The 23,720-nt window shown below is 39.0% G+C and overlaps 1 protein-coding gene and 1 long non-coding RNA gene across 2 annotated transcripts; one reads left to right on the top strand and one right to left on the bottom strand.

Annotated features, from left to right (window-relative positions):
- The first annotated feature begins 1,232 nt into the window (after positions 1 to 1,232).
- Positions 1,233 to 16,073, top strand: LOC137976196 (uncharacterized). Its single transcript, XR_011117715.1, has 3 exons — positions 1,233 to 2,350; positions 8,434 to 8,535; positions 15,922 to 16,073. It is a non-coding gene; the product is annotated as an uncharacterized lncRNA (long non-coding RNA).
- Positions 10,007 to 23,068, bottom strand: LOC137976191 (peroxidasin-like). The gene is made up of 8 exons (XM_068823488.1): positions 22,956 to 23,068; positions 18,894 to 18,937; positions 16,681 to 17,332; positions 16,082 to 16,325; positions 15,359 to 15,540; positions 14,389 to 14,684; positions 12,447 to 13,015; positions 10,007 to 10,410 (listed from the first exon to the last, which is right to left on the bottom strand). Exons 2-8 carry the CDS (start codon positions 18,905 to 18,907, stop codon positions 10,355 to 10,357), a joined length of 2,013 nt encoding a protein of 670 aa, XP_068679589.1. The 5' UTR covers positions 18,908 to 18,937; positions 22,956 to 23,068; the 3' UTR covers positions 10,007 to 10,354.
- Positions 23,069 to 23,720: the final 652 nt, after the last annotated feature.

The raw sequence follows: 23,720 nt of genomic DNA, 5'->3' as shown, positions 1-23,720 counted from the left end.
TCTATCCTTGAGCCTCTGTTTTTCCTTTCGTACGTAAATGATATAAAAAATTAATGCATCTACTTTATTACTACTGATATTATTTGCTGATGATTCAGTGCTAACATCTTTTTGTCACATAAACTTGAAGATCAAATTGAATTATCTTACTCTCTGAATACTGAGCTAGAGAAATTATCAATCTGGTTAAAACAGTTTAAAAGCAATAAGTTTATCAAAGTCCTAAGTTTACAATTCTCTTAATTTCGATAGTTATGTCTGCCAACCAGTCTTTTTCTACTTTGGAGAGAAAAGACTTGAGCTATATATTTGTTAGGATTATCAATGTTTATTGTTTCTTGACGAAATTCATGATTTTTGAAGTGTAATCTGTCTACTTTTTGGCTAGCCTGCAAAGCAGGCGTAATCAGTTTTGTTTTGGTAAGAACTATTGGCCGATATCAAACAGAGGCCTGAGGCCAGTCAAAAAAATTGCGCTCAGTGAGAGGAAGACAGTATGATGTCAATCCTCTACCAGCTGTGTGCTTTCAAAATGGCGGCCCATTACGAACTTAAGACCTTGAACAAGCGTCCGCCTGTCAAAAAACGCCTGCTCTGCAGGCTACTTTTTGGCATTTTATCCTGTCACCTCTTCCAGTTTCCGACTCCGTTCTAATTCAGTAATTATCTTGTTTCTTTAGTAGTTAGTATAAATCTACGCTAGGTCATGTTACTGAGGAGGTCTATCCAGCAATAAGCTTTTCATCTCCTTTTACCGCCTTTTTTTTCTCTCTTCCTTAAATTAATCATTCTAGTGTTGTATCATAATGTGGCAAAATAAACAAGTAAATAATGACTTTTTATGATGATAACACCTACAAGCATTCGGTAAAGCCAAAAGGGAATCGTATTGGAAGCTACTGAACCTACTGACTTTTTACTCTTCAATAATGTTCCAGAACGCGAGAAGGAAACCGGCATCCAGTTGTCATAGGCTTCCACTGAATACAACTCTTTTGAAACCGTCACGGAGTTGAGAACATTATTTCAGTGACAGTGGATAGACTTATTCAATCCGATTAGTTTTTGAAAAGAATGCTAAATACCCATTTTGTTTTACTCGTCAGAAAATACAGAAATTTCGAGAGGTTTTAATTGAATGTTGTGCAGAGATCAATACTTCGAGGGGATCTTGATAAAAAAAAGCGATGAACTATATAAATGCAATTTTTTCATGAGTGATTCAGCAAAGTCAACACGTGCAATTTCCCTTACACTGATTTCCGTTTGGAATGTGAAGTTTTTATGTGAAGTCTGTGGCTGAATAATGCGCGAAATTATTCAAAATGTTTTGCACTGTTGCTTGTTGTTGTTATTTTTGAGCGTTTTTTTTAACTGGAGGTTGGTCGAGATCTCGGCGGGACCATGGCTGTCAGACGTGTCCTTCGGCTGTCCGCTTAGACGACTTCTAATGACGCGTAACTTCACTCTCTTTAATACAACGAAATAACTTTGGACTTTGCGAGCTATAAATGTATTTCACGTAAATGCCCGCGAAGAAGAACAAGCGTGGCGATAGAGGATCTACAGAAGAAGAAAATTCTGCTTCGAAGAAATCAAACATGGCTGCCAACTTAGGTGGAAACCTTGAAGGACATATAAAGGAAGTCTTTCAATCATTGACTGACAGCGAGGAGGAGCCAAGTCTGTTGGAAATTAAGAATTTGCTATTGGCAATCAATCACTCTTTAAATTCTCCCGTTTCGTCAATACTAAGCGAGGACAAAGCTTTGAGGAAGGAAATCGAGGAGTTAAAAGCCAGTATTAACTTCAACAAGAGCGAACTCAAGGATCTCAAAGGGTCATTGAACAGGACTGACAACGAAAACAAAGCGCTGAAAAAATCCCTAGACTTGTCGAATGAGCGAATTAAAACAGATAAAGAAAACCTTCGTAAACCAGCACAAGAGCTGGCGCAATTGTGGATTACCTCGAGCAATATACACGCAAAAGCTCCATTGAAATCCAAGGATTCCAAAAGACTCTTACTCCAGTACAGAAGATGTGGTAATCAAAGTAGCGGAAGCGCACAATATTACGGTTGAACCTGAAGATATTGACATTTCACATAAATTAAGAGGAGAAAAATGTATTGTCGCGAAATTCGTGAGTCACAAAAAGAAGGTAAGTATGTACAAAGAACGGTCAAAGTTGAAAACTGTTAAAATCAAAGATCTATTCCCAGCTATCCCACCGAGATAAAACGAGGTATTTCATTAACGAGAACCTGACGATGTACAGACGAGGACTCGTAAATGAAGCTAACAGACGAAGAAGAGAAGGTACTCTTCCAGCGTTTGGACAATGAAAGGTAAGATTTTTGTTAAAACGTCCCCAGATCGTACTCCTATCGGAATCTTCTCTGAGGAAGATCTAGATAATCTATAGGCAATTCAAATAATACCCTCTTAGTATCATGAGGCATCCATCTCTGCTATTTTGTTATATATTGTCAAGTGCAGTGAATTTTCAAAGTGTAAAAGCAACTAGTTGTTTGCTTTTTATTATTTTTCTAGTAATGTCTGTTTTACTTGTGCAACACTACAGTTTATATGCCACCAAAAATGTAATTTTTCCTGATAGTGATATGCTTTGTTTCTGGTTGATTTCGTTATCCACAGGCAGTCCTATTACATGGGCCAGCATAAAATTCTGTTTTTAATTAATTCTATCAATTCATAGTCATGAACGTCCTTCTGTGATCCCAACATTATTTTTTTCTGATTTCTCCAAATCTTGTTTGAATGTTCCCTGAATTATTCAAATTAACCTCTTTGAATGTGAGGGGCATAGTTAAGTTCCAAAAAAGGTCTGGAGAACAATGTATCTATGCATACAAACAAAACTTGATTTTGTACAAGATCAAAAAGAAGCAGCAATCAGATTGTTGTTATTGCCATGGCATTGATCAAACGCCACTCCATTTATTTGTGGAATGTTCAATTGCTAAATCGTTTTGGAATAAATTTACAAATTGGTACAACGCTACATGTGGAGGAGACATTGCTTTGGAGCAAAACGAAATTATATATGGTGTCTTAAGACACACATCGTCTTGTTTAACTCTCAGACTGAATCACCTAATCATAATTGGAAAATATTTTCTTTACATCATGACGGAGTACATGATGAAAAACGACCCCAGTTCACAAATTTTGTAACCCTTGTTTACGAAAAACCTGAATTAGACAAATATATTGCGATTACGACAAACAAACTACTTTCTTTTACTAAAAAATGGTCCAACTTTCTAAGCAACTAATCATTAATTATATTAATTTGTAAGTAATTGTATTGTAGTATTAGTATCGTCCTTAGTAGCATTAGTATACTGTATTTCGTCAAGTCGTTTGTTTTAGTATCGTATTGTAAAGTAGTGCATGTATAAGTAGTGTAAGTATAAGTAGTATAATTAGCAAGTATATTGTAAGCGCAAAGGTTAGTGTAATATTAGTAGCAGATTAGAGCCCTCTGAAGACTTGGTTGGATGAGACGAATTTTCACCCCCAGTAATGGCACATGGAAATCGTATATTCAATAAAATTAAGGAGAAATGGTGGCTTCCTGTTAGTTAATTGTAACTACAATATTGACCACGTAGAAATCACTTCTAAACTTTATCTTGAACTACTACAATGGTGGGCCGAATCTCGTGAAAGTTTCGCAGAGGAAAGAGATTGGCAATTTATCATTTGGAATAATAAGGAGGTGGCTTCATGGTTAGAGTGCTCGACTCCAGATCGAGTGGTCCGGGTTCGGGTCCTGGCCGGGGAAGACGCTTTACTCTCACGGTGCCTCTCTCCACCCAGATGTATAATGGAAAAGCATCCCATCCAGGGGGGAGAAGAAGTACTCGTAGACGCTTCATGCTACTGAAACCGGAGATAAGCGCCGGCCTGATGGGCCTCTCTAGGCTCGTAACAGAGACTTTACCTTATTAATCGATAACAAACCGGTTTATTATAGACAGTATTTTAGAGCTGGTATCATCTTTGTAAACGATCTTCACTTTGACGTAGGCATAATTTAAATTCTTTTCATAGGATCACTTCACTAATAGATAAAAGTAACTTTTTAACTTAGACCGGATTACGCAATTCTGTACTGTCCAAATTGAGAAATCTCGATTCCAGTGCTACTTTCGATCTATCGAAGCCTTCTTTCAAACATTCTGAATGCGTATTTGATGTAGCTAAAGCAAATTCAAAACACTATTACACTCTCTTAGCTGGCGCTAAGGTTCGCCTTCCAAACAACAGTATAAACTTGCAACGGGAATTTAATATTACTAAAGATCAACTTGAAAAGTCTTATCATTTTCCACATACTGTCTTTTGTGAACCTTACCTTACCTAAAGCCATTTCAATATAAAGTCCTAAATACAATCCTGTACACAAATGATTAATTGTATAAGATCGGTTACATTGAATACCTTTAATTACCTTTCTGCAACCATGAGAAGGAAACTATATACCATCTTCTGTTTCATTCTCCTCATTCAAATATGTTTTGGAAAGCCTTTGAACTATATATTTTCCAGGTAACAAATCAACAGATAAGTCTCAGCCGACAAGATGTTAATTATTCTTGGAGTGATCTCCTCAATATCCCCCACATTGCAAGATCGTGCATTATTTGATAATAATAGGCAAATTGTATCTGTTGGATTGCAGAAGGAATGGAGCTCTTCCTAATTTGAACTGCTTTCGAGCAAACGTGAACATTAAAATACAAACAGAAAAGTACATTTATTTTTTTTTTTTTCTTTTTTTTTTTTTTTTTTTTTTCCGTGTCGGTAAAAGTCTTGCCTGTCACTCCCCTGGTAAGTGTTGCCTTTGTGTATAGAGCCTTTTGCGCGTATTTTCTTAGGATCGAGAGGGTAGTGGAACTGCGTAGATTTCTCTGGTGGACACAGTAGAATCATCAACTTAGCCTGCGATGGCGTTGAAAGTCATGCAACGCGAATGGCGTTTTAGTGGATCCTTAAACAAAATATACCCTTATAAAGCTCAATAATGGAAAGTCAGTTGGATAAACTAGGCATGAATCTCAAAAGCGACGAGTACTGGACTTCGACAACAATCTATCGCCCGTCGAGACGAAATCAAAGTGAGCAGTATTTACCTGAAGTACATGGTAATTTGACACGATTGAGTTTCTTGTCTTCACGCACGCAATGAAATAGGAAGAGGTTTTCGCCTCTAAGAGCAAATATGTTGTTTGTTTCAATAAAATTTTCGCTGGAAAAGGATTCTGTGGTATTTTCTGCCTTTGTGAATTATAATATCATGTTGTGTATTGAATTTTTGAGCTTAAGGTTCAAATGTGATATGGGAGAAGTTTTTTAGTATTGCTCTGTAAGCAGGAAGGGTTCACAGGCCTGTTGGAAGCGTGCTTGAGTTTCAAGAAAATGAGGCCCAAAATCAGTGAAAACTTGTGACGCAGATGAATAATAAAGCAGCTGCTATTTCCAAAATGATGGAATTACCTGGTGATAAATAACGTCGTACGCGTCTTGGAGAGTAAATTTTGACTTTGCATAAACAAGAGTTGGGTGATTGTGATCTTTGTTTTGACTTCGCTCATTTCATTGTCAAACTTGACACTTGACAGAAAAAGAAACTTACAAAAACCCGGTATCTTGCCATCATTTGACACAGATGCTTCACTGTTTGGCGAGTAAACATGCCGCGGTAACTTAATCACGACGCCCGCTGAATTCCGGCCATGTCACTTTCGATTTTGCAATTTACTTGAACGTAGCAAAAATCTCCCAAAATGTTTGTCGCTGATCGTAACTTTTTATATTCTATATTCACGGTTCAAAATTAATGTTGTTTTCATGTCGTAAATATTTTATTCTCGATCGACCGTCCGAGAAACTTCCTTCTGCTCTTTCTGAAAACTGTGTATCAATATTTATTTGCTTTTTCATCAATATTTGTTTTGCATAAAGCAAGCTAACAGAATCTGTACCTTGCTGAGTTCGCATTTGTTAGCGTTAATAGTATTTTCGGTCAGATGTTTCTGTTTTCCATGAGGGGTTTATTGTTTTGGTCTCCCATCCCGACACTAACCCCGCGAAACAGGGTTTGACTTCAGTGAAGTTTAGTATTACAAAATTTTCGGATGCTCATAGCGCACACTTGTGGTGAAAAGAAGTTGTGAGGGAACTTGAAAATTATCAACATGTCAGCCCAGAAGCCAATGTTTCTCGCTTCTCTTTTATTTGTTATTCTTCAGAGACTGGAATGCTGTATTTCAATACCACACAATTCAGTGCCTTCTGATTTTCTGTAGCACGTACCACAGGCAAGCCAGTGTATGCTTCACAGAAGCATCTAGTTTGATAATAATAGGCAAATTGTATCTGTTGGATTGCAGAAGGAATGGAGCTCTTCCTAATTTGAACTGCTTTCGAGCAAACGTGAACATCAAAATACAAAAAGAAAAGTACATTAGTGCCAGGAACAAAACGATTCACAAATTTTTTTGTTTTTTGTTTTAGGTTTTTCTGGACAGTAGTTAAAGTAATGTATCGCAAGTCGAAGTTTTTTAAAGTAGTTTATTAGTTACAAATTAATGTTCAATAGTGTCTCTGCAAAAAGTAGCGCTCCCTAATAGGTGTTGTTGCATGTAGGTTTCTAGGTTAAGTCAGTACTTATTGTTGTACAGTACATAAATAATTATATAAATGAGTAAAAAAAAATTGTAATAATATTTTTCATCACCAACTATATATGCCCACAACGTAAAAACGTCCAGTTTGGTTATTTTCAAATTGTTGCTTTGATGAGTACGGGAAAGAAATGTATACAAAAATGCCTGCAGTACGTGCAGTACGATCATAATTCTTCTTTGAACCAATAATATTACTGCTTTTTGGCGTTCTCGTTGCCGTAACCGTTGTTGTTTTCTTACTGCTTCCTTCTAACTCGTTGAGAGCTCTTCATCTCTAAGCTCACCTGTCCCAGAACTTGACATGATCTTACCCGGCAAGCCATGAGATTAATGTTGATGACTGGCTTTGGTCACACATTAGAGAAAACCCTAGGTTCGTATCCCGGTCGAGCCTGTGTTTTTCGAGCTTTATTTTCATTAATTTCTGCTTAAGTCACATTCATAATTGCGATGACCTGAAATGTTAACAGGTCAAACAAATTTCCTTCACATGTAGTTTCTCCTTAAAAAAACCTTGCCTTACGTGAGGATACATCATTGCTGTAATCAAAGTAAAGAACCGAAGGTTCTACTCGATAATATTTATAGATTGCATCTGAATTGAGGAACTGTGTATAGAAACCAAACAATATTATTTGCAACAATTGCTTTTTTCCAACGTGCTGACTATTGGTCAAGTAGTACCAAAACCTATAGGTTGTTATGATATTTAACGCAGCTTAGCGCGAACTAGGCTTCGAGTAACTCGGCCCAAAGAGGGACTGGACAATAAATTTGCAAATCAAAATATCAAGGAAGGACGTATTTGTACCCTGGGAAAGTAGTTAAGTCATATGCAATTTCTACCAAACATGCCATTTAGAGGAAATTTGAAAGCTTATTATAAAGTGCGACAACTTGTTATCATGACAAAGTGCTACAGCTTAATTTATTACAAAGTTCGGCAACTTGTTATTATAAAATGCGACAGCTATTTTATTACAAAGAACGACAAGTGTTATTACAAAGTGCGACAGGTATTACAAAGTGCAACAGTTTTTTTTACAAAGTGCGACTGACATGTATTGCAAAGTGCGACGATTATTACAAAGTGCGACAGAACAATGAGTCTCAAAGCAATCCCTCTCTTATGGGGTTTTGGCAAGCCATGAATGCGTGGGTGCAAACCCCTGCTTACCTCTGTAACATTTTATGCGTAGACTCGCTGATGCTACCGGCTTTTTCTCAATTCAAGTAACACTTTGTTTAACTTTTGTAGGATCAGATAGTATGCACTCTTATCATGAAGTGGACACAATTAAGGCCCGTCTTTTCATGGTACCGTTGCATGTTTGCCTATACTGTAACTACTGGTAGGACACAATTACCCTAATCAGCAGATAAAAGGAGCCTAGCGGTGTCCTCATTGAGACAACAAACATTTTTGCTGGTGTTTTAAAAAGGTTTTTAAGGTACATTCATAATTAAACTATGAATGAAAGCAGTGATCCCTTGCACTTAGTGGTACAATTTAAGTAATTGTCGCTTTTTTTGTAGACAACTGAAAAATCCAGGTGGCTCCAAAAAGCGACAACTGCTTAATTAAATTGTCAGGCTGAGTGCGAGGATCTCTCCTCGAATTCGTCCATAACCCGCATGTCAAATATACATTCATTTCATTTCACTGAGTCATTCATAATTAAACCATGTTTGCCTTTGCGTTCATCTCTCAGCTGCGACCAGCACTGAGATATGGCTGATCTTGGTCAGGCCATTTGCAGTGCAGGGGCGTACACAACACTGACAGTTCACCATTTAAGTGGCGCTTTTGCAAGGTATGTATTTTTTTAAAAACTGTGTTTGTGCTATCGGACCGTTTAAAGTCAATCAAGACTTGACTGGATTCAGTATGAAACGGCTACCGATATTCAAAAGGAACCTCCACTAAAACGACAAAAATAACTTTAAACCAAAGAACGTAATGTTTACAATCAGAATTGTATGAACTTCAGTTTCCAAAGGAAGCGTTTGTATCCGAAGTTGATGAATCTAAGAACGACCCGCCATCTTGAATAATTGTGACGTGTGACGGTTGCCCGTTCATTGAAACAATAGGCCTAGGGCAACCTAACAAGGCACAATAATTCAAGATGGCGGATCGAGAAATAAGCAATTCTGATCTGATTTCATGATAAAAGTGTCGAGAAAACTTGATTGCAAGTATTATTTTCTTCGGTTTAGAGTTATTTAGTCCGAATCATGAGATCTACTTGAAAGCGATTAGGAGAAGTGAAGGTCTTGAATAAGGGAGCGGGAGAAACCAACCCATTCATTCCAAACCCACTGGTCACGATAAAATGAGCGTTACCTTCGATCGCTGTATAATTAGGAGTGATTTACGGCGTGAGATAAGCGAGCTTGAGCACGCGACGTTTTTGAGTCACGCACGGACGCTGGACCAAGTAAGCATTTCGCACGCCAGGACAGCGGTCTCTGCCAGATTTTTAAACTACTTTGCAGTACAAATGTGGTAGTGAAAAGACAGGTTAAGAAGGAAAGCAGCCAACTTTCCATTGGCCTCGTTGGCTTTTAAAATTCCCGGCGTGCTTGACCTGTCCTACAGTCCCATTTTCTCCGAAAACCCGCTAACACAAATCCCGTTTCCGTTCAGATCATAACTCGCTGACCTGAGTCTGCTCTGAGAACTTTTACGGTGCGTTCCTTTGGGATGATCCGAAAAAGGATCACTGATCCAAGATCACTTGAATCATGGTGCATCAAAGGAACCGAAAAATCCTTTCCCAGAGTGGATTCATCGTTTCCTTCGATGCACTGTGATCCAAGTGATCTTGGATCTTCAGTGATTCTTTTTCGGATCATCCAAAAGGAACGCACCCTTAGTTTCGGACAAACATCGGAACTGACTTTAGAGACATTTTTCAGGCAAAAAGTGAAACTAAGTGAAACTGAAAACATCTCGGCCTGGTTGTTTAAAAGTTGATTAACGGTAATCCCAGATTAAAAATAACCAAGAAGTGTATTTCTCTACTCCCAAATGCTGTTCAACGTTGATATTCGGCAAAACTTTACATCAGAAGAAGTTAATCTCGAAAAACAAAAATAAGCAAAAGAAACTTTCACCGAAAAGTCGAGAACATGAAACAAGTAATCTAATCTTGGATTAAGATAATCGGCTTTCGAACAACCGGGCCCTTGAGGATAAAGAAAGGGATTTTAATTCATTGGATGGAATTTCAATTGAAGTTGCCGAAAAAATAAGAATTAAAAACAGAAAATCAGGAAAAATTTAAGAAACTCGTTTTAATATTTTCACATTCAAGAGACAGCAATTGATTTACATAATTATACTACCCTTTATTCTTTGGTAAAATCTTTTACAAATGCATTTCCTTTAAATATAGAAAGAAATGTATTCCGAATGCAGTAAAGTACAACTTGCATCAGTAAATTAGGCTTCACGCGTGAGAGATACCGATAGCCGGCCATTATAACTTTCAGAAATGAGTCAAACTATACTAGTTGAAAAAAAAAAAAGAAAACAAACTGCTGACTTCGATTTGAGTTTAATACTCATTGCCAATATTACCAGTCGAAAACGAAAAGTTAGAAAAAGGTGGCCTCTAGCCTTCTGGATTAGGCAGCAATTACAGTTTCAGTTGGGGCACTTTTCGCCATGTATCCGTAAGTCTCTGAAAGAAAACAAAAAAAATAAAATTTAGCCGTAAGTTTTCCGTGCGATTTTAGCGAGGATAAGGTTAAAAGAAACATGCCCAATGACCAAGGTTAGCGAATGTATTAAGAATTTAGATAAGTTAGATCACGGTCTGTCGTGGCCTTGCGCAACCGTAGACGAGGAGGAACACTAACACACAAACAGTGGTGACAAACGCATCATTTGAAATTACCTTTTACTTGACGATTTGTATGCTTCCGCATACATCTTCAGAAGTGACGGTTAATACAAAATTGGAGTTTAAACGTATAGCATCACTAACTTATTAACTATTAACTATTAAGCTGTGTCTTTATTAGTTTTTGTCACCTCTATTGTTACTTAATAGTTAATATTGTAAATGGTTTGAACCCAGGAGTCGTATTATAATTAAGTAAAGTACGATCGTCCGGGTGAGTGTAGTCCTGAGAAGGACTGTTTGAGATGACATTGACTGACGTTTCGACAACCTGAGCGGAAGACATCTCCACTCTGAAGATAACTTCCACTAAGGTTGTCGAAACGTCAGTCAATGTCATCTCAAACAGTCCCTCTTAGGACTACACTCACCCGGAGGATCATACTTTACTTAATTTTAAGAGTTAATAGTTAATAAGTTAGTGACCCGTCACTTCTGAAGATGTAGGCAGATGCATGCGAAACGTCAACTGAAAGATAATTTCAAATGATGTGTTTATATCTGATTTTTGTCACCGCTGTTTGTGTGTTATTTCTGATAACACTGAGATGGCCAAAGAAAAAGAGTATTTAAGACGTGAAAGGATTTGCTTCTTCCTGCTTATTTCTCGTGATTGCCTCTCGCGCTAACGGAAACAAGATGACTAACACAATTTCCAGTTCCAGCTGCCATTATCCTTTCACCTCTTTCTCCATTAATCATAAAAATTACAATTTCCTCGATTGTGATTGGTTTCTTAAAACTCCTATTTTCCACTAATTATAATTCACTTGCCAAGTAGTTGCCAAGTTGTTATCTGGACAGTTTGTTATCGGAAAGTTCAATAGGCCAATCACATTCAAAGTTGTAGTTTAAATCAACCAATCAAACCCTTAGTTTCAATCACCATAAATTGGGGGCCTTCTTTCCTTCTTTGTTTCTTTCTTTCTTTCTTTCTTTCTTTCTTTCTTTCTTTCTTTCTTTCTTTTTTCCTTTCCGTTTCTTTCAGAGCGACATTTAAACAACGTACGCCTCCTTTGTCAGCCTTTTAATGCAAATTTTCCCTTTCTTTCATAACTTGGTTCTTCTTTTCTCGGAAATTGTAATTTTTATGTTAACTGGTAAGAGGACTTCGAGTCGTCCAATTCAGTCTGTAATCATACTCGTGCTAAACAAATCGGACTCCCACGGATTTTGTTATCACTCGAATGATTACACACCGAATTGGACTTTACTCAGTCCGATTACCGGTTCACACCGTAAGATTTGTCGGCCCGATTTATCGGCCCGACGTCGTCGGAGAGCAAATCTTGCGTGTATTTTGACAGCCGACGAACGACCTATTCATGGAAATGAGAATCGGTCCGATTAAAAAAAGTTGTTGCAGTACTACTAAGTCGCCCGACACTCCTAGAGAAACCGCCATGTCAACCAAAGGGTATGTGAGTGGGTAATGCGCATAAATACTTCAAAAATTGGTATTAAAGCGTTCAAAGTGGCGGATACTAAAAGGACAACGGAAAGATCGTTTGAGGAAAAATTACAGGTTTTACACAATTTACACGGTATGATTTATCTGCCCGACAAAACCGGAAGACAAATCGTACTGTAGAAGAAGAATTACAGGAAGCCAGTTTGTTTCTCTTTGTCTGCTCAGAGGTGAACATCACTTTGTTTATCACCCTTGAGTTGGCCAATCACAAATCCGCTAAATGCATTATTTAATTGTGGATTTCCTGTTCCCGTTAAATGATAACGGAACAGTAAAGGAAAGAAAAAAGATTAATGATGGTGAAGATAATGCGGATGATAATAAAAATGAAAGAGGATCTTACCCTCTTCCTTGAAGGGAGTCAGGTCCACAGTAGGTATATCATCGCAGAGAACATCATCATTGTCACCGTTATTTCGTGGTCGAAATGCCTTAGGTTGAATTCTGACAACATCGTCTGCGTTGTCACAGATTACTCGAGACATCGTAACATTCCTTATGGCGTCCAGTTGATCAATCTTGAATCCTACTGTAGGGTCGTTTGTCTCATACCAGAAGCGATCACCAGAGCGGGAATTATTAAACTGCTCAAGAAGAATACAAGTGAAGGTGAAACCAAACTGACTACCAGGAACGGGAGATTCGGATATAGCACCGGCAAATATGTCGACGTCGACAACTGTTTTGTACACACTTGCCAGCCGATTTATTTGTACCTGAGGCATTAAAAGTGCAAGGTTTGGATCTGTAAAACTCGTTATAAACGGTCCACCACAGGCAAGTACAAACTTGACATATCCAGGGATACCATGGTCACGTCCACGCTGCATATTAATCGCAACAAGATCGCCAAGGATGCCGTTACCAGGTCCTTCAATGATCAGGTTCTCTCTCACCGCGGCAGTGAAAATTCTATGGAAAAGAAATAATGCCGACGTTTCAAGTTTACTGTTCCCTGCTTCGCAGAAGTTTCCTTGATTTGCTTCAATAGCGAGAGAGCAAGGAAACCTCTGCACGGATCTCCTCGATGTCCTCCAGAACTCTGCATGGACAAGTAATTGAACGGTTTCAAACCCGTTGTAACAAGTATGGATTTTAACGTATGCCTAATGGCGGAAAAGTAGATGCGTCACGAAGCGTATGCGGGACACAACATCGAGGGGATCCGTGCAGAGGCTTCCATTCCTCGCTGGAGATGGAAAGCAAGTAAAGTGCAGTCACATCGGACAAATCCCAGGGATTTCTAATGCATCATGAAAGGTCCCATGAGAATTTGAGAAGCAAACGTTTAATAAATAAGCCTCTCCTTGATAACGGGAAGGGTGCGCAACACTTATGCGATCTATCGCAAAAAACAACTAAACAATGTATCGAAAATTTGACCAGTTTCGCATTTCTTCACAACGTACGCCACTTGTAACTCTCGAAAACTCAGTTTGAGACGTTATGTAGCTTACGCAAGGACTACGACGTCGGCTACGGGAACGCTACAAAACAATGAGCATGTTAATAGCAAAAGAAAAGACTCAGCACTGACGCCCTAAATGTGGATTTTGGCACTTTTCTTTGGTGTTGTTGTCCTGACAACGACGTGAATTGACCAATTTTGAGGTTGTGTAGAGGACGTGGAAACCGGGATAAATTTGGCAGACTTTCATATACCAGACTAAATTCCGATTAGGCTTTGCTAATAAGGTATTGTTATGTTCGCTTTGTTCTTTTGTTTCATGGACATTAATTATTTCGGATCCGGTATATAAAAGACCAGCTATTGTTGAATTTCTTCCCAAAAAACAACACCGCCTACACCAATTTTATCCTGGCTCAATTTGCAAGTCGAACGACTTGGAATCATCGCGAAATAATTACAACGACGCGATTTTACGTTTTTAAATGACGTTCTCACTACTGTCTTTGTCTTCGCCGATTAAAGATCCCTATTGCTGAAAGAGTGAAGATAGCCTAATAAACCATTGTTCACAGAACGTTAACGCTTCACTGTACCTCAATTGACCTCTTTAGCGTGTACGTTTGGTTTTCCCATTTCAGATGATGCTTTTCTAGGGAACAGTTTCTCTCAAATGTTGCCTAACGCACGTGAATCTGTAGGCATAACTTATGGAAAACAAAAGGAAAATTCCTTTCGGAACTTCACGTGGTATGAAATGGGAAAACAAGACGTACAAGCTAAAGATGTCAGTTTCATGTGATTGTCCCTCCCTTCCACCTCCTCCCCCTCCCCCACCCCCAACAACAACAAAAAAAAACCAGTTCATATATCTTACGGGTCAACTGCATGTCCAAGAGCACGAGACAGTCCATTGAAAATCGCGCCGTAAGGGTTAAATCCTTCGACTTTTTCGAACAATGGTGATGGATTGAAAAAGTCTTTAACTTGTATCACGGGATCCTGGTTGTTGTTTAATCCTCTAACGTCGAGCTGGAACGTGTCTCGAATTAACGTATGACCCATTCTCAAGGCAGCGGTGGAGAATACATTCGTCATCTCTGGTGATACATGAGGATCGTAGCCTGCAAAGAAAGTTCCACTTCCTTCCAGTGCGACGTTTGCATTGATCCTCTGAAAAAAGAATATACTTCCGTTAGCATTTAAAAGTGCTACTACGATGAAAATAATAATGAGTTCTTGTTTTCTTCACATTTCGAAAGTAATTGCCTTGAATGTTCAACCTTGTGGCGAAATTTTTTTTTAGTAATAGACCATTTTACAGTTCTGTGTTCAGTTACCAGGCCTTTGAATAGAAGCGACGCTGGAGTTGACCTTGTTTTGATACAAACCTCGCTGCATTTCTTATGTAAATAGAAACCTGTTAGCATTACAACAACATGATTTACCTAAGAAAAGCAATGAGGTTTGTATCAAAGCATGGTCAACTCCAGCCTCGCTTTTATTGAAAGGCCTTATTTATCACGAATTTAGCCACTATGTCCCAGGACTTGTGGTAGCAGAAAAAATAAAGAAGTGAAAAACACATATTCGTGGACTGGATTTGAACCCAGAGTATTTATTCCACTGAAACCGCTTCTTTCCAGTTCACCACAGAAGTTTTAGATGTTCAACGAGTTTGTAAGTAAGGGAAAGGTTCTTGAGTGTAACACAACAAAATGCTTCAATCCTCAGATACGCTGGTGTTAAGTACTCCAGCAAAATGTCAGTTGATTTCAATTAAGCGTTGGGCGCCTCATTGGTGTGTTATCAGCCAAAATTGTTAAATCATTTATGCAAAGACTTACCGTTTCCTTACTGAAGAGAACTTCGAGCCACTCGTTGTAAGTGATGTGTTGAATCTCCGCGATCACTATTTTACGCGCTTCCTGGAAAAGCCTTTCGTCATCCCACTTGGGATTCAAGACGTGCAAAGCGAGGGCTATACGATTATGTTCACGAACCCATATGGTGTGCATCGCCGTTAAAGCTGTCAAACAATTATTGAATGCATTAAGTTATTAATGAACCCTTGTCAAGATTGGCGAAAACTATATTTAGCAGTTTTTAAATGACGCCGGATCGCTGACAGTGTTCAAAAGCTTTCTTTGGAAGAGAGTGATAGCCTGGGATCGAGAGTCGCTGCGCAAGTTTTTCTGGGATTATTTGGGGGAACGCTTTCGAGCGGCCATCTTGGAAAATGCCAAAGGAAGTGAACTGCTGCGTGACTTTGTGCCCAAACAATTTTAGAAACTCCTCAAATCGCGAGGACAGGAGGGCTCGAGATAGGGACTCGCGCGCCACTCAGATTTCATTATTAATGTTATCGATTTCCTTGCCTTTTTTTTTTTTTTTTTTTTTATTCTTTTAGTCATGTCTCAGTATGCCGGAGTAACCTGCCATATACCAGCCTAGAGAATACTTTTTTTGGGAGCCGCCAAAGGTCTTCGTATAAGCAAGTTGCAAGAAAAATACAGAGCACGTCACTGTTGTGGTTGAGTTTGTTGTTAATTTAAGCTTCCCTCACTGACCTTGGTTTTCATTCACGCGTTCGTCACCACCCCTCAAACAAGGTTCTGTTTCTGGATCCTCTGATCTACAGAAAGCTTCTTCATCCTGGGCTGGAAGGATAGGTTGTGCTCTGGAGCCTGTTCTGATAAACGGGAGTACAAGAAGAAGCCCGACGTTTGCATTTCGGTCTCGAAGTTCATCCGCTGTCTTTCTGTCTGAACCATACACTTGAGAACCATCGATAAAATGGGTTATAATGTTTAGCTACCAAACAAAAAGCATACAGACCACAAGTTAGCCGAATAGACTTATTACTCCATTTTTTTCTTATGAATTCACACACCATCTAAGGAACTGCATTTACTATCATCTTAAAATCTTAATTAATTGTTTAAAACGTTGAAGTTTTCCTTCATTTTTGGCAAATAACTCGTCTTTGTTCTTGTTGCATTGTTGCATTGAAGACAGAACGATAGTAGATAAGAGAACCTCATAACTTTTGATTGTGGGTTTGCGGCCTTTCATCTAAAAATGCACTCCCCTTATGTTAGGAAAGAAAAAACAGGTCTTGAGAATAAGTTGGGTGGCAGAGTAATGAGCCATTAAACGCGAAACTGACCTGCTGGCCGTCTGAGGTCCTTGCTGATCTTCTCAATGGAATACACTGAGCAGTTGGGAGTCCTTCAAGCGCAAACTGGGGCAGATCGATATTAATTCCGAAGCAGTCGATTTGGTTGCCACTAGGGATAGGACATGGAGCGGTGTTCGTTCCACAGCTTACGCCCAAGGGCAATTCAGCAAGTTCTGTCAAGGTGACGTCATGGTCCACGAATTGTCCCCAGGTCATCGTGAGATGGGTGAATTCCGGAGGAATATTATTGAGGTCACCCTCACCGGATTCAAATACCGTAAAACTAACCTTCCTCGCGTTCGGAAGGGGTGTTCGTATTGTTGGAAAGCCTGGCTTCTCGACAACTGCAAGTGAAAATTCTCGAGGCGCAAAGTTGTCTCCTTCATAGGCGGTTGATTTTATTAAACGTGGAAAACGAATCAGTGGTCTGCCGGTCATTCCAAGGGTGATGTTACATAGGTTGTTACAGCTTCCGTCGAAGGTGCGATAAGGACTGGTTAAACAACTCAGCCGTTTCTTCAGGTCATCGCAGCCATCATTCTTTGAAAGTGTGGCAAGGGTCAGTTCAGCAGCGGCGTTGGATGATAATACTCTACGCACCTCACTCGTGCTCAGGATGATGAAAATGGCGACAAGAAAACTGCAAATAAATAAAAGACAAACGAAAGTCGTTCGTATTTTGGCTAGAGAAGAAAAATTATAATTCAAATGGCGAAGGTGTATACAGGTGAATCATTCCTCCAGAGGTGTAGCTTGTTTTTTTATTTAATAATATGCTCCTGTCAACTCCGCGTTAACTAACAGAAATTTTTCAAATAAGGACACAAAGTTAAAAGACAATTAAAAGCATGATTGAACGTTTTTTCCTCCAGCTATTATGCGAGCGACTTGTTTCCAGCTCGAATTGTAACTAATACAAAATTCTCGAATCTGATTGGTTATCAACAGTCCTGATCTCTGCATTAATAGGACAGTTTGTGACTGGACAATTGTACGCGTCATCAAGCGTGCGCTAGTTGTACTTGAGCTAATTATTTTGTAATGGCTACAACTTATTGCATGATAATAAGACTTCGTGTCTTACAACTGGCTGTTTTTATACTAGAGACGTATAATGCGTCTGGGCTACTTTGGGAAATTTAATTTCATGCTACTTTTAGTTCGTCGTTTAATTCGTCCCGTATAAAGACGAGCGAGAGACGCATTATATATACGTCTGGACGAAGTAAATCGTTTCGTGCATCTTTGAAGACGCACTAACGATTTAACGACGAACTAAAAGAAGGGCTAAATTAAATTGCCCAAAGTAGCCCAGACGGGCTAAAACGAAAAAAAAAACAACGGCCAATGAGGGAGAAATTGTGCTCGAAATTTCAAACAGGCCGCGCGCCTATTACCATTATAAGGCGTACATACATCAGTAATTATAGGGAGCTTAAGCAGAGATGAAGAAGAAGATGACCACATCGATAACATCAGCTTCAAACACAACTTCGGGTTACGGTAATCATTTTGCGATGATTTGTTTGGGATGGAAAGTGTGTTCCAACTTTTCACATAAAAATATATTGGTAGAATCCGTGTTATAGGCTCGATTTCCAGCCGTTTTGACAGTGCGGTTAACGTCCTCCTCCTAAAGAAGGCAACCCTTACCCCAAACAATAGCTAAAACAATAGAAAGAATGACATGTCATTGTTTCTTGCAAGGGTTGCAAACCAATGGCGAGTAATCTTTGGATCAGCTGCTACACTACTGTAAAGAAGTGCTGGATCACTGATTTGCGTGGTTTGTAGGTGACGTAGCACCCGTCGGAATTGTATTTTGTACTCAGCCAATTGTATTTTGCACTTGGCAGGCAGGCGACTTTCTGATTGGTGGAAAATAGAATAGGCTGGACCAGTGATCCAGCCGTGGTGTGCGCGGAGGAACGCGGGCGCACAAAATGGCTGGGCAATCGAGCCTCACCGCGTAATTGAACGAAGAGAAAATTGGAAGTTGGCGAGTGCTCATGTCATTCACACAACGATGTATGTGGTCATTGAACGGAGAACAGCAAAGCTAAGAAAGGCATGTGCAGGCCCATTGCTTTTGTTCATTGAAATATCGTTTTGTTGCGTCCTTGTTTTCTTGGACGCCGTTGTTGCGCCCGATCCCTAGCTGTGCAAAGAACAAGAACTAACATATCAAAAACTCAGTTTACCTTGACGCATTCATTTTTCAACTTGTATTTCTTTCGGTCCTCTCCTACAAAAGCAATGAAAGAGGGAATTTATGTGTGATGCAAAAATTCAATAATTATGACAATATGATCACTGAGTTGGTTGTATTTTAAATTGACATATTAACAAAAAGGTGCAATGGCAATCATTTAGGACAAGATAATAACTCCAAAAAACATCATGCTAACTTAAAACATAACTATAAGCAAGAAGTGCATAACAAACAGAGAAATCAACGTAATATTTCGGTTCTTATTAGAAGACCATTATCAAAACGTAACAAAGATGGTACAGCGAGAACTAGCTAGGAAGGTGTGGAATACATACCTCTTACTAACCGACTTCGAGTTCCTTACTGTAAGTTACGGATCCTCGTTTTTTCCCGTTGATTTATGGCCCAAGCGCTTCAACGGGAAAAAACGAGGATCCGTAACTTACAATACGGACCGAGAAAACGAGGTTAGTAAGATATTTATTATATCTCTGAGGTTAACCGGAGCGCGGGCAAGGAAACTAGTCAAAGCGAAGCGGAAGGTTCAACTGCCACAAAGAATGCCGTGCCGAAATCCCAAAAACTAAATCTTCTTGGCTGTTAAGTTTGAAATAGTTGCTTGCAAGATTCAAACAGTTTTCAGTACAAGTTTATGCAACAGAAATGACATGAAAAACTCGCTCAGGGTTCGATTCCCGGACTCGGCGTCATATGTGGGTTGAGTTTGTTGGTTCTCTGCTCTGCACCGAGAGGTTTTCTTCGGGCACTCCGGTTTCCCCTCTCCTCAAAAACCAACATTTGACTTAATGTACTTTCATTGTTCATTTCAGTTTACAGTGTCCCCAATTAGCGCTCCAGTGCTAGAACGACTAGACACTTACTCATAAAGTTCCCTCTTCCTTCCCTAGTTAAAATGGTTTGGTGAGCATTGTTGTGAAAACAATCAGGTAGATTATTCAAAGAAAACAAAAACTTAAATGCATCGGGACTATGTCATTGTTGAAACATGGCAGAATTATGATCAAAACCGTCTTCATCCATTCGCACTCTAAGACATCTATCTGTCTTGCTTATGTATTCAGCATGACGTCGGCTTTATCTCGAAAACGTTTGTTCACTCGAACAACCGGCGCAACTTTATTCGACTGAAAATTTTTCATTAGATATGAATAGATGGATGTCAAAAGAAAAAAAAGACAAATAAGGTGGCTGGTGTTGGTCTAGCCCCTTTTTGCTAAGCAACTCCTTTGGATGAGAGCGGACGTCAGCCTGTAAAGGCGCCTCTGGCAGCCCCTGTGAGTCTCTATTTGATCTCATCCACCCGACCCAATCCACATGAATGTGAAAGGAGGACAGACACAACACCAAGGGCCTCCCCCTATTCTTCACGAAGATTGTGTGGGTTCTTTTAAGAGCGCAGTGACTATGATTAAAAAAATCACTTCCTTTTTTTCTTCAGATTTTGAAAATATGATTGCTTAACACCTGACTGACAAAATTTTGAGCTCAGTTCGATTTTATCCAAAGGCTGCTTACTTTGAGTGTAAGTTTTGGATTTCACGGTCTGCCATTACTCACCTTCAGAACTGACCGATTCAATGGACCTCAGAGGGTTGGATCTAGAGAAAAGTGACGTCATTTACTCACCAGCTTAAACGTAGCTTATTATATTCGCAAAACACGAGTTTAAAAACCTGAAAGCCCAAAATTCCCGTTCTGCATCAGTTAATTAATTCATTTGCGTACCGATTCTTTGATGTCATTTTCTCCTCGATCCAGCTCTCTCAAGATTTTAAAGTCAGTAATGATGGACCAGTAAATAGGAAAATTCCAGTTAAAACAAACACGTGTCTTTTTGAAATCAAAGCTTAAAACTTGGGCTACAGTCTGTTGCCCAGTATCCGATCGGCACCAGTACCCGGCCAGTTAAAAAAATAATTTCAATTTTTGCAACGCCCTTATTAGTTTACGGACAACGAAGTATATCGAAAGGAAAGTGAACATTTAAGCTTTGAGAGGCAAGTTTTGGCGGGCTCTAAGCTGTGGGATCATTCGCAGAAGGCGCCGTTCTGTTCAGGAGAGTGAAATTTCCATGGTAATATTTACGCTTTTCACTGCGCAGTAAAACTATCCCCGTTGAAGAAATGGCCTGTAAATCACGATGCCTTTTAATTAGGAACCTTTCGATAGTTTTAGAATAAAAGTTGTGATGAAAAACCAACGTTTCGACGCATCCTGCGTCATTTTCAAGGTAGGTTAGAATAAACTTGAGTCAGAAATGAATAAATTCAAAGTTCGTACAATCCTCTAGGGAGATGTCCGTATTGTTCAGCCTATTGAAAATTTTTGCCTTCAGTGAGTCTGATTGGAGTTTGGCGATGGTTTTAGATCCTTAATATACAACATCTCATTTACCGATGTTTACAGTGAGTATTCTAAAAGAATTCTAACTACTTAATAACCGAGAGTGAGGTCGTTACAGCAAAATCTCAAACTGAGGCATTGCCGTATTGACTGAGCGACAGCGAGGTTAATACAGCTAGGCCAAGGTTTGAGATTTTGCTGTAACGACCGAACGGTCGAGGTTATTAAGTTGTTTTTTTTTGTGTGTGGCTAACAGAATGGCAACAAATAAGAAAAAACTAATTTCCATAATCTGTAATCGGCCCGTGGGCATTACGGGAGAATAATGCCCCGGCGCTTAGCTGCTCTTAGCCAATCGCAGCATGTGTTATATCTGCCAGAAACACTAGTCATATAATAAAAGTAATGATGAAATGGTATATGAAATGAATCATATGAACTGCGGATATGAAATCAAGTGAAGCTATGATCTTCGCAGTTATAAAGGCAATTTTTACAATTGCGTAGAGAAGCCTGAAAAATTCAGGACTTCAACGGGGTTTTCAGGCTTCTCTACGCAATTGTAAAAATTGCCTTTATAACTGCGAAGATCATAGCTTCACTTGATAATAAAAGTAGTTAAAGCATACTTCAATTCTTCCTGAAATGTACTGTTTCTATAATAAAAGAGACCAGAATCAACAACAAATTTTTCACTAAGCGTGCGTTTTTTGTTTACGGTGCAACAATCATTGTACAAGCCGCAGTCTTGCAGTTAACATAGTTTAAATCCAAAGAGAAAGGAGGATTGATTTTTTGGTCATAGAGAAGATGTGAAAGCCTCTAACCATTTTCAGTTGAAACTACTAGGACAGCACTTTCTACTGAGTAATTCTTTAAGACCCCGAATGTTGGTCCGATTGGGGTTTCAACCTGCGATTTGCCGCTCGAAAAAGGCCCGACGATCAACGAACTGAGCCACTACTCCTCGGTAGCTCGGAAATACTATAACTATATACTATATCCTATTATATCGAGTTTCCAAGCAAACAAACGTCGGAACCAAAACGACGAATAAAATTAAGAGAACTAGAAAACATTGTAATAATCGTCAAGGACATAAATGGAGTTTAGTATAGTTTTAAGCATGAGATAAATGCATCCATAAGACACCAGGGAGGCAACGAAATACTTGGTTTAATCGATGTTATATAGATCTGGGAATTTATTTCATCACTGGCATTTCGTCAAACTCAAGAATTATCTTGCTGCTTACCGTGAGAGTCAGGATGGCTGTAAATCAACTTTATGCTATCAATTTACCGAGTTCTTCCAGTTGGCAAATTGTAGGAACGCCTTAGCACAATAAAAGGGATATCCAGGACAAAGAATGTGTACAACACGGAAAACCAGTGCGTTACATTATTCACAAGAAAACTATTTGGGGTGAAAAAGGGCCTTTATTTTGCGACGAAAAACTGTGAAAAGTGAAAACGCTGAATACCGGCTTCATTGCAATTATTTTCATAAAAAAGAACCTTACTCGAAAATGCAAACTCAAAAGTCAGTGTAGTACACCACCTGTTATTTTTCGTAAGTTAATAAATTTCTGCCATGAGGAACGCAAGTAAGTAAATCCAACTAAGCCCATTTGTAAAACGGTGCATCGGTAACAGTGAAAACTACATATATTTTTGGTATAACTTACCGGTTTTAACTTGAAGTAGTAGCTCGACAGCGGTACAGGAGTTATCCTTGAAGTGTGCTATATCTGTCTGGCCCTGCAGGCGAGCTATTGCGAAAAACCCAGCACTGTTCCAGCTTTTTATACGATCGGATGTTTGAGAGGTAACCACTTAAGTCAATAATTAATGAGTAAGTTTTGTTCAAAGTTCTTGTGGCTGATATCTGCCCTTCAGAGTTCTGGCTTTGTACTTCAACCGACCTCACGTAATGCGGCACCGAATCTATAAAAGCAATATTTAGTTTATTTTTTCAATGACGAAATAAGGATTAAGTTCCTTTGTCTTAGTTTCGGATAATAAACTTTGTGAAACAATGACTAGTTTTACTAACTGACCTTTTCGTGAATAATTTTTGTGGGAAAAGTACTAAATATAAGCTCGCTCCTACTCTGTTTCTTGAGTTGATTTTTGTCGATTGCAATCAAAATAACTTATAGGAGTAGTTCAATGAAGGCTATGAAGTCCCTGAAATCTGACGAAAGAGTTATTTGTTACGCAAGTGTAACTGAGACGCAAGATCGATGTCCTTTTGTTCTTTTCACCGCATTGTGTGTCCAGGAATTTACGCGGAGATAACTTCCCTTTTGGGCGTTGGTAATAATTCACGCAAAGATCATTAATACACTCTCAGACATATAGTATTATCCAGTATTGACGCAACTACTCACGGAAAAAATGAAACAGAGAACTGAAGCAGAGGTCTCTTTGTCCACGAAGAGCGAAATACG

The sequence above is a fragment of the Montipora foliosa genome, chromosome 11 (genome assembly GCF_036669935.1).
Source record: "Montipora foliosa isolate CH-2021 chromosome 11, ASM3666993v2, whole genome shotgun sequence".
NCBI lineage: Eukaryota > Metazoa > Cnidaria > Anthozoa > Scleractinia > Acroporidae > Montipora > Montipora foliosa.
This window is presented reverse-complemented; position numbering and strand designations above follow the sequence as displayed.

What these genes read in the sequence shown, in the direction of transcription:
- LOC137976191 (XM_068823488.1), bottom strand. An exon ending in TTCTCTTCAGTAAGGAAACG is followed by an intron (nt 14,685 to 15,358) that starts GTAAGTCTTTGC and finishes TTCTTTTTTCAG; the next exon opens with AGGATCAATGCAAACGTCGC. An exon ending in CTTGGACATGCAGTTGACCC is followed by an intron (nt 13,016 to 14,388) that starts GTAAGATATATG and finishes TCTTTTCCATAG; the next exon opens with AATTTTCACTGCCGCGGTGA.